Source organism: Micropterus dolomieu, linkage group LG16 (assembly GCF_021292245.1).
Source record: "Micropterus dolomieu isolate WLL.071019.BEF.003 ecotype Adirondacks linkage group LG16, ASM2129224v1, whole genome shotgun sequence".
Taxonomy (NCBI): Eukaryota; Metazoa; Chordata; class Actinopteri; order Centrarchiformes; family Centrarchidae; genus Micropterus; species Micropterus dolomieu.
The window spans coordinates 18,623,385-18,634,758 of NC_060165.1; the positions used below are offsets into that span (position 1 = coordinate 18,623,385).

The following is an 11,374-nucleotide window of genomic DNA, read 5'->3' on the forward strand; positions in this document are numbered from 1 at the left end:
AGTTATGTATCTTTTTTGTGCATGTAACAGGTTTGCAAAGTAAAAAAGCCCAAAGTCCAGCCCAAAGGGAGTTCCCATCTCCCACAGAAAACTCTGCTCTGAACCGCTTGAAAACAGCTCGTTTGTAGTCCAGCCCTTCACTTCCTTTACTTGTGACATCACAATGAAAACGCGTCATAAAGCTTGCCAAGCGGCTAGCGGGGTCAGGCACGCCCTCAAACCAAGCTAGTCTGAGCGGAGGCCCTTTGGCTCGACTCGCCTTTGTTTGGGTTTCCATTGTAGAAATGTTGTACCTGCTTCCAGGCACTTTTTTTGGTATCACCTCCGTCTAAAATGTAACGTGAAAACACGACCGATTGCTGATTGGTCAGAGAGAATCGTCACTATTCACTGCATCATCATTGCGTGCACTAGACAGAGGCCAGCAACAGAAAGTTTTATATTTTACAGTTGTCGTATGGAATTTCATCACTAAATCCACTTCTGAGAAGTTTTGAGGTGAGAAATATATGACTGTCGAATATATGACAGTTTTACGAGAAGTGATGGCGGCACAAAAATCTGCTTGAATATTTTCGGAGTTGAGGAGCTCCGCAAGTGGCTGCGGGGGAAGCCCGTGCCAACCCGCGGGAGGCCGGCCAGCCGCCCGCTCACAGAGCCCTCTGCTCCCGCCGTCACACAGACCGCTGCAGCAACAACGGCAGAGGAAAACACAGCTGGAAGGTTTTCATACCACTTATCTGTCTTTACATTCTGAGTAATGTTGAAACGTTTTAACTTAAAAAAGAGAAAGCTGTGTGGATCGCTAGTGTGTGTGTCGCATTGAACATTACGTTGCGGCAGTTGTGTGTGGTGTCGCTATGATGACAAGCTGCGTACCATCTCTGGGTACTATCTGCAATGGAAAACGGAGCAGGGCCGAGTAGAGTCGAGTATCGATTTGCGCTATGGTAGCATTTTTCGGCAAGGCAGCATGGATCGTTAGAACACCGGCAACAGTTCAACGTTTAGTCCTGATGGTATGTGGAACAATGATGTTGTGTGGTCGTGGGCTGGTAATAACTTAAACCATCTGCTAGGTTATGGTCACAGTCTGAAGCAGCTTTCATTTGGATCCTTTCATTTGAGTCCTGGGAACTGCGCATGTGCAACTCCCAACAAAGATTTTGTACAAGTAAGATGCATCACTCTGTAGCTCAAGAGCGGAGCGTACAACACATAGAGTGAAAAGAGGAGCTGCAGCAATGTGCAGTATGAGAAAAATATGGTGTTTTTTGAAAATTAAACCATGTAAACCTGTTCTGGTACAACCCCTAATTAAGATTTTGAACCTGAAAATGAGCATAACACCACCTCTTTAACAACTCTTTTGCTCATGCTTTCTGTGTGTGTTGTGTCCTCAGGATTGTGGCCTCTCTAGAGGCTGAGGCCAGCGCACTGAGTAGTGTAGCCAGCAGCCAAGACTCCCTCCACAAGCAGCCAAAGAAGAAGGGCATTAAATCCTCCATTGGACGGCTTTTTGGCAAAAAGGAGAAAGGCAGACTGGCACATCTGGCACACAGACACGTCATGGTAGATCCACAAGGTGTGTTTTGATACGGATTACAAAATGCTGATATTTGTAGTTTCAAAAGCCCAAAAATGGTGTAGATTCTCCTGTTAATACAGGACACTGAAACTCAGGATGATAATACTGCTACTAATACAAGTAGTAATAACATATAAGACCATGTTTATGCATACTTAGATGGAAACTTGACACTCCTACATTCTGAAAACACTAATAAAATATATGAGAATCAGAGAAACTAAGTATCATATGTAAGCATGTGCAACTCACCTTACCACAATTTAAATCCTAACAACAAATAAACATTAATATATTATGTTAATCTGTGGAAAATACAGAACTCGTGAAAACATTTGAGTGTTTACTCATTTCATATCAAGTATTAATTTTAGATTTCATTCTCTGATTTCCTGCGTTCCTCCTCCCCTCTCAGCGACAATGATGGATCCAGACATGGCGGGCCAGGATATGGGGATGGGCAAGCTGGGAACTCAGGCTGAGAAGGACCGCAGATTGAAAAAGAAGTAAGCTTTGTCCAAAAAACCTTTCTAGTCACCGAAAAAGACATTTCACCCTGACATCCAAATGGTCCCTTAGTAGGGTCTTCTTATGCGCAGCCAACAGTGTCCATTTAATATATGTGCTTGTGCAAGTGGCCAAAAGTTCATGGTCATATTTAGGAGAAGCATTGTGTTCGGAAGTCATCTGGCTGTATGTTTTTAGACCGTTCACGGCTACATTAGACAGTCCAATCTGACCTTTGACATACAGATATAGACAATAATCCACACCTCCTGTGTTTACCTTTAGCTCTGTGCCTCTATGATAGCACAGCTGTAAAGCATATAATACCATAGCCCACATTGAGAACAGGATCGATAAAAAGTAGAATCTGGAGCAGTATCCAGGAGCAGAGATCAGCCTTGCTGTATTCAGACACAGAGCCAAAGTCAGACTATTGATCCAGGCTGAAAAGAAGATGGGCAAATTGTGATTTGTGACATTGGGCTTTGTAAATAAAATTGACTTCAAAAGCCAATTCATCTCACAAAGCTACTTTGTCAATTTGGAAGCTATAGATGGCTTTCACAACACACCACACATAAATTACACTCACAGATCAGGTGTGTTCTGCCCCACAGGAAAAGGGGAAACCCCCTTCCAAATCTTTCAGCAGGAGTGTTGCCGAATGTATGTGTGTGCGTGTGTGCGTGCATTTGCCATGCCCAGTGCCAAATGATGAATGTCATTTGCTTGAAGTGCACATTGAGTAGTCATGACAAATAACTTTGCCTCCCATGTAGTTGGTCAATAGAGAGTATCGTTTGTTGTATGTTGACAAATGTGTTGTTTTTCTTCCACTGCACTGACTTCTTCATAGCAGTGTCCGGGATTAAGGCCACACCACCACCTTGCATCTTGGTGCCTCCTCCACACTGCATGCCATTGAGCTGCCTGCACTATTTCCATTTCAGCATCTTGATCGATCAATACCGTTGTGGTCTCATTGTTGGTGTATGTTTTGTTTTTTTCCTTTTTTTTCTCTCCAAGAGGTAACGACAAGTACCTGAATGTAACTGAGCATTTGAATGTAAGGCCATGGAGGGGGTCTTGCTGTGTTTCAATGCATTTCTCATTTCCTCTGCTGCACGAGATGTGGTCAGGACTGCATTGTAGAAGATTACTTTTTTTTTTTTTTTTGACTGGTCTACAGATGCTCCTGTAAACGAATGTCCTCCATTGTGAGATGTGTGTGTGTGAGGGTGCGTGTTTTTGTTTAGAGCCGTATCGTTAATTGCCTATTAATTCATTAACATTTTGTGTACTTTTGTCTCCCCGTCGCTCTCTTCTTTGATCTCTGACTCTCTCCTCTCCTACACTTCCTCTCCCTCTCATCATCCTCTGACTCTAACAAAGCGGGTAAGTTGTTAGGATGTATAACTGACCTCCTGGATATGAACATTGTCTCAGCCTTATTGCCCTGTCTGCCATCTCTCCTGTCTGTGTGCCATCGTCTTCTCCTGAAAAGACCAGTGCCAAAGCTGACATCTCTTATCTATCTATTTATCTCTCTATCCTTCATGGCTGTTAATGACGCCATTGTGGTCTTTCTTTTTTCCATTTACCATCTGAAGACGTTTCTTCCCCCCTTTTTACAGTTCAATGGCAGCTGCATCCATGGCTGGACAGAGAATGTGCCGCCGCTAAAACTGGGGCCCAATTCTTATACCCGGAATGTCTTCCTCTCCTTATATGTGTCTCTATCTATTTGTGTGAAATAACCAGCTGCAATATCTGGTTATGGGAATGTCAAATGTTATTTTTGTTTGTATGATTTGTCATAACTGTTTCCTTACTTCCCTTTCCCCAGCTATGTTCAGTGGATGTATTTCTCCATGCATTAGACCTGACCTGAACATAAAACATGAGCTATCTCCCCATGTGCTGGATAGATAAGACAGCGAATGTACCTGATTGTGTTTGGCTGAACACATTTCCTCTGTCCCTGTAGGCTTTTGTATGCCATGTATACTGTGTTTAAGTGCCCTTTCACTGTACTGAGGCCTTCAACGCTGAGAGTGCAACATGTATCATGTTTATTACTATAAGTCCACTCATTCCATTTGTCAAGTTCTTTGACAATATACTCAGGGAATGCCTTGTTGATCCACAGTTTGTTATGAAATATGTTCACTAAATTGAATAAGAACTGCATTGCTTTTGGATGTCAGTACGAGTATGTATCTTGGTCCCCTGTTTGTACGGCATTTTTAGGCTGTTTATAAGTTCTCCAAGTCTCGCCGAGTGTGGGAGGATTCAGCACAATACAAATAGCTCTGTGCACAACAGGCCAAGAGCATGTATTCGCTGCTCATTGTCGATAAGCTGCAATTTACATGACGCTGAGTACATCGGCACCAACTCCCAGTGCAGCTCTCAATGTGAGGCAAAACAAAATACCACTCGGCCCTCTTAGGTTACACTTCAAAACCTGCAACAACAAAAAAAACAAACAAACCATGGATCACAGCCCAGAAAATGTGTAGAAATGTTACTTGTAAAAATACAATGCTGCATGATTCAAAAACTGCATCTGTGAGAAAACCATCTCTCTCAGCAGAATAAATTCTGAGTGGCTGAACTGGGATGAGTTGGGCAATTGTGCTTAGATTAGCAATGTAGTGTCAAGCTTCACTGAGCAGGTAGTGTAGCACAATGCTTTCTAATTGTATCTGTATGAGTGTGTTGTTTGCACTCAGAGCACATACAGTACCTCCACCAAATATGTATAATCCTCTAAATGTGTACATATTTGTTGTGTTGAAATGGAGAGTCCTTTAACATAATACTGTTGAGGAACACAGTATTATGACTATGTGCAAAGATTAATTGTGCCAAATTTCAAGTGAGTCAGATTGACTATTGAGTTGTAAGTAAAATATGTTAAATAGTTAAGCTATCCTACTAAAAACATTAAAAACATCCAGGGTAAATACATTTGGGCAACAGGGGTGGACATTCTACTAGCAGTAAATACAAGATTAGATATACTGTAGGTGTGTGACAGGGACCAATGTTAACGTCAGGATTATGGATTTGGAAATGAATGTAGTAAGTGAATGCCCCCGTAAATTCAACAATACAACGCCTGTGTGTGTGTGTGTGTATGAGTGCGTGTCTCTGCAGGTGTAGCTACAATTGTGCGCTGGTCAGCTCTACTCTCTGACAGCACAGAGATGAATGCTAAAACACTGCCCTTTTCAACACTCAGGCTGAACTGGGAGATAAAAATGTATGATCCTCATGTACTATAACTGTGTGTGTGTGTGTGTGTGTGTGTGTGTGTGTGTGTGTGTGTGTGTGTGTGTGTGTGTGTGTGTGTGTGTGTATGTATGTATATATATATATATATATATATATATACACACACACACACACACCCCTATACCCACACTGAGACAACACTGTTACTGCAGGGGTTTGTGAAAAGCAGTGTGCAGGAGTGAGATGTGTGTTAGTTTAAAAGGGTGTGGTGCTGTATCAGACTGAGAATGTGTGTGTGTTATGATGTTCACACAAGGTCTCCTCTGTCCCCGATCTCAGACACGAGCTATTGGAGGAGGCCAGGAGAAAGGGTTTACCTTTCGCCCAATGGGACGGTCCCACTGTTGTAGCCTGGCTGGAGGTAAGTAGTTATAGGTGTTCCTAACAGGTGATTTAATATATAATAATTGCTATTTGATATTGTTGCTTTGCTTAGATTGATCATTTTTAATTTTATTAAGCTATGACTTCCAATTATCAGTTTAAACAAAAGCATTGATTCTAAACCAAAATATAGCTTTAACAATTTAGGATGAATCATTGCAGTGAATCACTTACCCAATTCCTTTGACTGATATTTTGGAATAAACAGTAGAGAAGGCCAAATTATAGAGGCACTGCTGCCTCCTAATGTTCAGCGGATGACCTACAGCCACCAGCCAATACATGGTGGCACCAATTTTAGACAACAATGTTCCAGAGTCAAATGGGATTATTAGGGCTGATACTTGTGATAATACCTGAGCTGCTGATAAGACAGCATTTCGGCCAACATTTAAAAATGCAATTACTGGTAAAGTATTTATTCACATTTTGATGGAATGATAGAAGTAAATATAGAATTAAATATGCCAAATCATGTCTCAGGATATTCGAAATGGACAACCAGATTTTTAGTAAAAAGCCAAGAACAGGCTGGTATATTGGTCCAGCTCTACTTTCAGTCTGGCCAAACTCAATATCCTGTGCTCCTTTGTTTCCTCTTCTCTCTGTGTGGTGAAGCTGTGGTTGGGAATGCCTGCCTGGTACGTGGCGGCATGCCGCGCCAACGTGAAGAGTGGAGCCATCATGTCGGCCCTATCTGACACCGAGATCCAGCGGGAGATTGGTATCAGTAACCCTCTGCACCGGCTCAAACTTCGCCTGGCCATCCAGGAAATGGTCTCTCTCACCAGCCCCTCTGCCCCGCCCACCTCCAGAACCGTGAGTTGTACTGAAAATTGGGAACGTGGATGCAGAATTTTGGTTGTAAAAACATTTGTTGGAGACAGAGCTCATCAGGAGGAAGGAGTAATCTCACAATTTGGGTAGAAATAAAAAAGAACTAGGACTGAATATTTTTGCAAGTACACTTGCTAATTAGATGAGAACATATACCACTATAATCTGTGTCTGTTCAGCCTAACACAGAGACTAGACAGCTAGCCTGGCTATGTCAGAAAGTAACAAAATCTGCAACTCAAAAACTCACTAACTGCAAGTGTAAAAATTACAATTTTTGGATTTTACAGGTGGGTAGTAACATGTTTATTAGTGAGTGTTCAGACGTTCTGGTAAGCAGATTTTTCATTCGGACAGGGCCAGACCAGCTGTTCTCCCTCTGCATCCAATCTTTATGCTAAGCTAAGCCAAAATAAATGACATAATTTCTACTTCCAGAGCAGCTCTAATAAATGTTTTTATGATTAAACGTCCTCTCTGCTTACATCCACAACGCCTCCAGACATGGGAGGTGTCACGTGTGTTGGCGGGTGAGAACAAACCGACTAGCAAACTCAGCCGTTACGATCCCAGCGTGCACATTTGTCAGCAATATCTTTATGTGGCTCATCAATTTTACATCATACAGTCTGTGATAAGTGAATATTACAGTGGGAGTCTGTGATGGCCCAGTTTGTAAAACACTGCTCCAGTGTGTCCTATAATTTAACTCTCCAGTTCCATTCTACACCACAGTTACCTCCATGGCTCCCTGTTGTCATGGTAATTGCATGCGGCCTCTAAGGACTCTGCTGTTCCTTAATGATAGCGACTGTTCACACTACAGAGCAAGGACTAATATGCTTTACACTGAGGGTACACATACACAAACAGTACAGACCATATATCATACAGACATGAGAAGTTGTGTACTGCTGTATAAACCCAGTTGGTTTTTAATTCTCTACACAATGCTATCAATGCATGCAGTAGTCATATCGTGTGAGCTTTTCTTCTCTGTCTTCACCCATTGTAAAATAACACTAGCTGTGCTCTTTTATGCCCCCATTTCCCCCGTTACCTCACCCTCTCATCTACCACTTCGCTCCACACCTCATGAAACTTTCATTACAGAGCATGCAACTCCACGGGTCCGATCACTAACTCGCCCAACTGTGACGGGCCCTCCGCCTCTTGTCGCACTTAAAACCCCCTACACACTTTACAGAGGGGATTAATTGACCTTGTAATGTGTATGTCGAGCAGAAAAGAATTGGTCATTTCACTTCCGCTGTTAGAATTGGATCCCCTTCAAAATGCTGTGGAGTCCCTTGCCTTTTAACAGAGATTAAGTCAACTGCTGTCTGTACCTTATGGGATTTTTCCACAGTCGGGGGAGGGTGTCACACAGAGCCATGTCATGAACGGCGGCGATTCATGGCATTTCCACTGCACAGCAAAGTAAAGCAGTTTACCTTGATGACGTGTTAGAGGTGTGCTGGTCACAAACCACATTGAGCCTGTACCCTGCAGTCCCTTTCAGTTTACTGTGGCTGTTTATGTTTGTACTATTACTCCCTGCAATATTTAAAACTTATCAGCTGACCAAGTACTGCTCCAATAGGGCTGAAAGTAATCAGTAAACAGAAAAATAAGGCTGATATCAGAAAGTACAAACAGGAACACAGGACACAGGGAAGGGGAAGAGATAGTCACGAGTTGGACCAGAGCAGTGTGGTGCAGCTATCCCCTGCTGTGAGGCAGTAGTGGAAACATGTGTCATCACTGCTTGGCCCGATGCAGCTAAAGCATGCCAACCTGGGACCATGGAAAAACCCTATTAGACTGTTCTTATCTGGATCACGACAGCTTGACCTGCTGCTGTGACTGCAGAACAATCACTGCGGCTATAACAACACGCCGATGCATCAAAACGAACACCATATCTGGTGGAATAAAGGGTCGGTTCACGCAAATCACAAAAAAAACAATGTTGGTTACCTGTAGTGTTTTGTAGCCATGCAGATAGTTTTGGAGTCATCTGTACTTTGATTTCTGCATCCACCCAGTTTTCATTGGAACTACTTTCAGCTGAGTTAACAGTCCCAATGAAAACTACTGACAGCATGTTCTGTGGGTTATCCAGAGTAACATGGACCCTGTTTATAGAAAGACATGTTAATTGCTGATCTTTTAATAGATATCATCTTTTTCTTTATATTATTCCATTCACCTCGACTGTATTAGAGTCGTGGCAGGATTCTCGGAGATGGATCTAGATCTTAAAACAATTAATTAGTTGATCAGCGGAAATAGTAAGCAATATTTTTAATCAATGTATGGTTTAAGTCAAGTTTTTCACTATCTGACATTTTGTAGACAAAACGATTATTTGATTACATTTCTGTAATTTGACCTTTTACTAGTAGAATATAGATGCAGAGGGTTGGGTAATGTGGGGTGCATGTGGCTGTTGCTGTTAATGGTACTAATTTATGTGGGCTTCCTTGTCGTGCATGATAACTGTGTTATTTGTGTTGTGTACCGTATATCGAAACTGGGATGTTGGGTGTTTTTGTCCTCTGCATATGCCCTTTGACCCCTGGCGGGTTTGGGGTCAGTTCATGATCTGACTGTGATGCTATAACACTATTGGCTTACAGTGGTGCTGCTCTTCTTCTTTAACACTGCTTGCCCCTCCTACCGGACCTCTACTACCAACCCTGCTGCCGCTCTGTCTCTTGGGCTCTGCCCCTTGTAGCCGTCAGGCAATGTATGGGTGACCCATGAGGAGATGGAGACCCTGGCAGCCCCTTCCAAAACGGTCAGTCCCATTGTGTCCTTTGTCACCCTTTTCTCTCTCCGTCAGTCATGTGTTTGGGTGTGAGAGTTGATATCAGAGGGATTGAATGAAGACTGGGTGGTGACTGATGGAGAACGCATGTGTCATTTATCTCCTTTCCTCATCTGTGAACCTTTTATCAACACTAATTTTAAACTGGATTTTAGTTGCAGGAATGTCTGTCAGTTATGCTGTTGTGTGTGTATGTTTAGCCTGAAGCCCTTTGTTGCTAATGATGGCTCAGTGAAGTCACTTTTTGCTGTATTTTGACTCAGTTTGGACTATTAAGACTGTTTATTCCTGTGGTACTGTGACTCAAACACCACACAAAACTCACCACACACACCACATCTCTAAAAGTCATTTTATTGCATTTCGCTTCTTCTGGTTTGCACATCAGTGAGTCAGCCTGATGAAGCATTTGTATCCAAAAGAACTCTTTTATCTCATGCAGAAATAAAGACAAACTTCTAGAGATCTGATGTGCAGTGAGATTTGAACTTCTACATCATTGTCAGACTGTTTCAAGCTGTGGGCGAGTATTTGTCGCCATGTGGTGGACATGTTTTTCATTATGTGTCATGGCATGAAGGTAACAAATTGTGATCATCACATTTTAATTAGAGATGTAAATAACTGGATTGTAACTCCATCAGTACCTTCACCCTGTAGCAATTCAAAATCATGTCAGGAGAGCGTTTTAGCCTATTGGCAAGCTATTTCCTAACTATATCCAAACTGCCAGACCAGGCCACATTTGAGCATAACTTGATCAGCAGTAACTTCCACAAGCCTTTTACCATGTGCCTGCTGTTAGTTCAAGGTTTATGAAAATGTAGTAGAGGTTGGAAAGAAACTTTCTTCCTTCATCTGGCTTTCTCTGATATAGGAGCACTATAACAAAACTCCACTTTGTGTAACAACAAACATATTTAGGAGAACCTATTTGACACTTTTATTGTAAGAATAGCAAATAAAACAATTTAAGCAGCGCATGTTATTCATTATTTAGCATTTCCCTTGTTCATTCAGCATGCACTCATGCACTTTATTAGTTGTTGGGTTTAGCATTACTTGCCTAATGCATTTAAGGGAAACAACTGCAGGATTTGTTATAAAACAGTCAGTGGGTCTTCATTTTACTCTTCTTTGTGTTTCAATCAGAAGTCACAGTCTGAAGAGGGGAGCTGGGCACAGGTAAGGGGGAAACCTTGCTGCTGTTGCTTATTTGTTGCATTCGTCCACCAAAGGTTGTTTACAGCTCTTACCGCCTATGTAAAAATGTATCCAGCAAAAACATTGGTTAAGGTCTGTTTCTTTTGTGAGGTTCTGAATGAGCAGAACAGTAGTGTGCGCCGACTTGTGTCTTTTCTATCAGACTTTAGCTTATGGCGATATGAACCATGAGTGGATTGGGAACGAGTGGCTGCCCAGTCTAGGACTACCTCAGTACCGCAGCTACTTCATGGAGTGCCTAGTGGACGCACGCATGCTGGACCACCTCACCAAGAAGGACCTGAGGGTTCACCTCAAAATGGTGGACAGCTTCCACAGGTATTGGACTTACCTCACCTCACTCACTTCAGTAAAATTCAATACTGTAAAATATATATTTACATTTTTAGAGAGGGGCTGATGGTAACTGTATTTCTAACCTACAAGCTAAAGTCTTTCATTATCAGTTTCAATAACTATTATGGATTTTCCCATTACATGACTGTGTATATGTGTGATTTTCTGACACCAGAACAAGTTTACAGTATGGAATCATGGGGCTGAAGAAGCTCAACTATGACCGGAAAGAACTGGAGAGACGCAGGGAGCACAGCCAGCATGAAATGAGAGGCAAGTGTACCCAAAATAAAGTCGTCATCATAATGAACCAAAACAAGATGCTACAAATGAATGCAGAGGGATTAAGCATTCACTGTACTTGC

At 42.2% G+C, this 11,374-nt stretch overlaps 1 protein-coding gene across 1 annotated transcript in view; it reads left to right on the plus strand.

Moving 5' to 3' along the window:
- ppfia2 (PTPRF interacting protein alpha 2) overlaps positions 1-11,374 on the plus strand; it is a 216,103-nt gene that overhangs the window by 196,709 nt on the left and 8,020 nt on the right. Inside the window, exons 20-27 of the mRNA XM_046072277.1 lie at positions 1,404-1,585; positions 2,004-2,094; positions 5,675-5,756; positions 6,398-6,598; positions 9,357-9,419; positions 10,602-10,634; positions 10,816-10,991; positions 11,185-11,282. Of these exons, the coding sequence (XP_045928233.1) occupies positions 1,404-1,585; positions 2,004-2,094; positions 5,675-5,756; positions 6,398-6,598; positions 9,357-9,419; positions 10,602-10,634; positions 10,816-10,991; positions 11,185-11,282 (926 nt within the window). The remainder of the gene's footprint in view (positions 1-1,403; positions 1,586-2,003; positions 2,095-5,674; positions 5,757-6,397; positions 6,599-9,356; positions 9,420-10,601; positions 10,635-10,815; positions 10,992-11,184; positions 11,283-11,374) is intronic.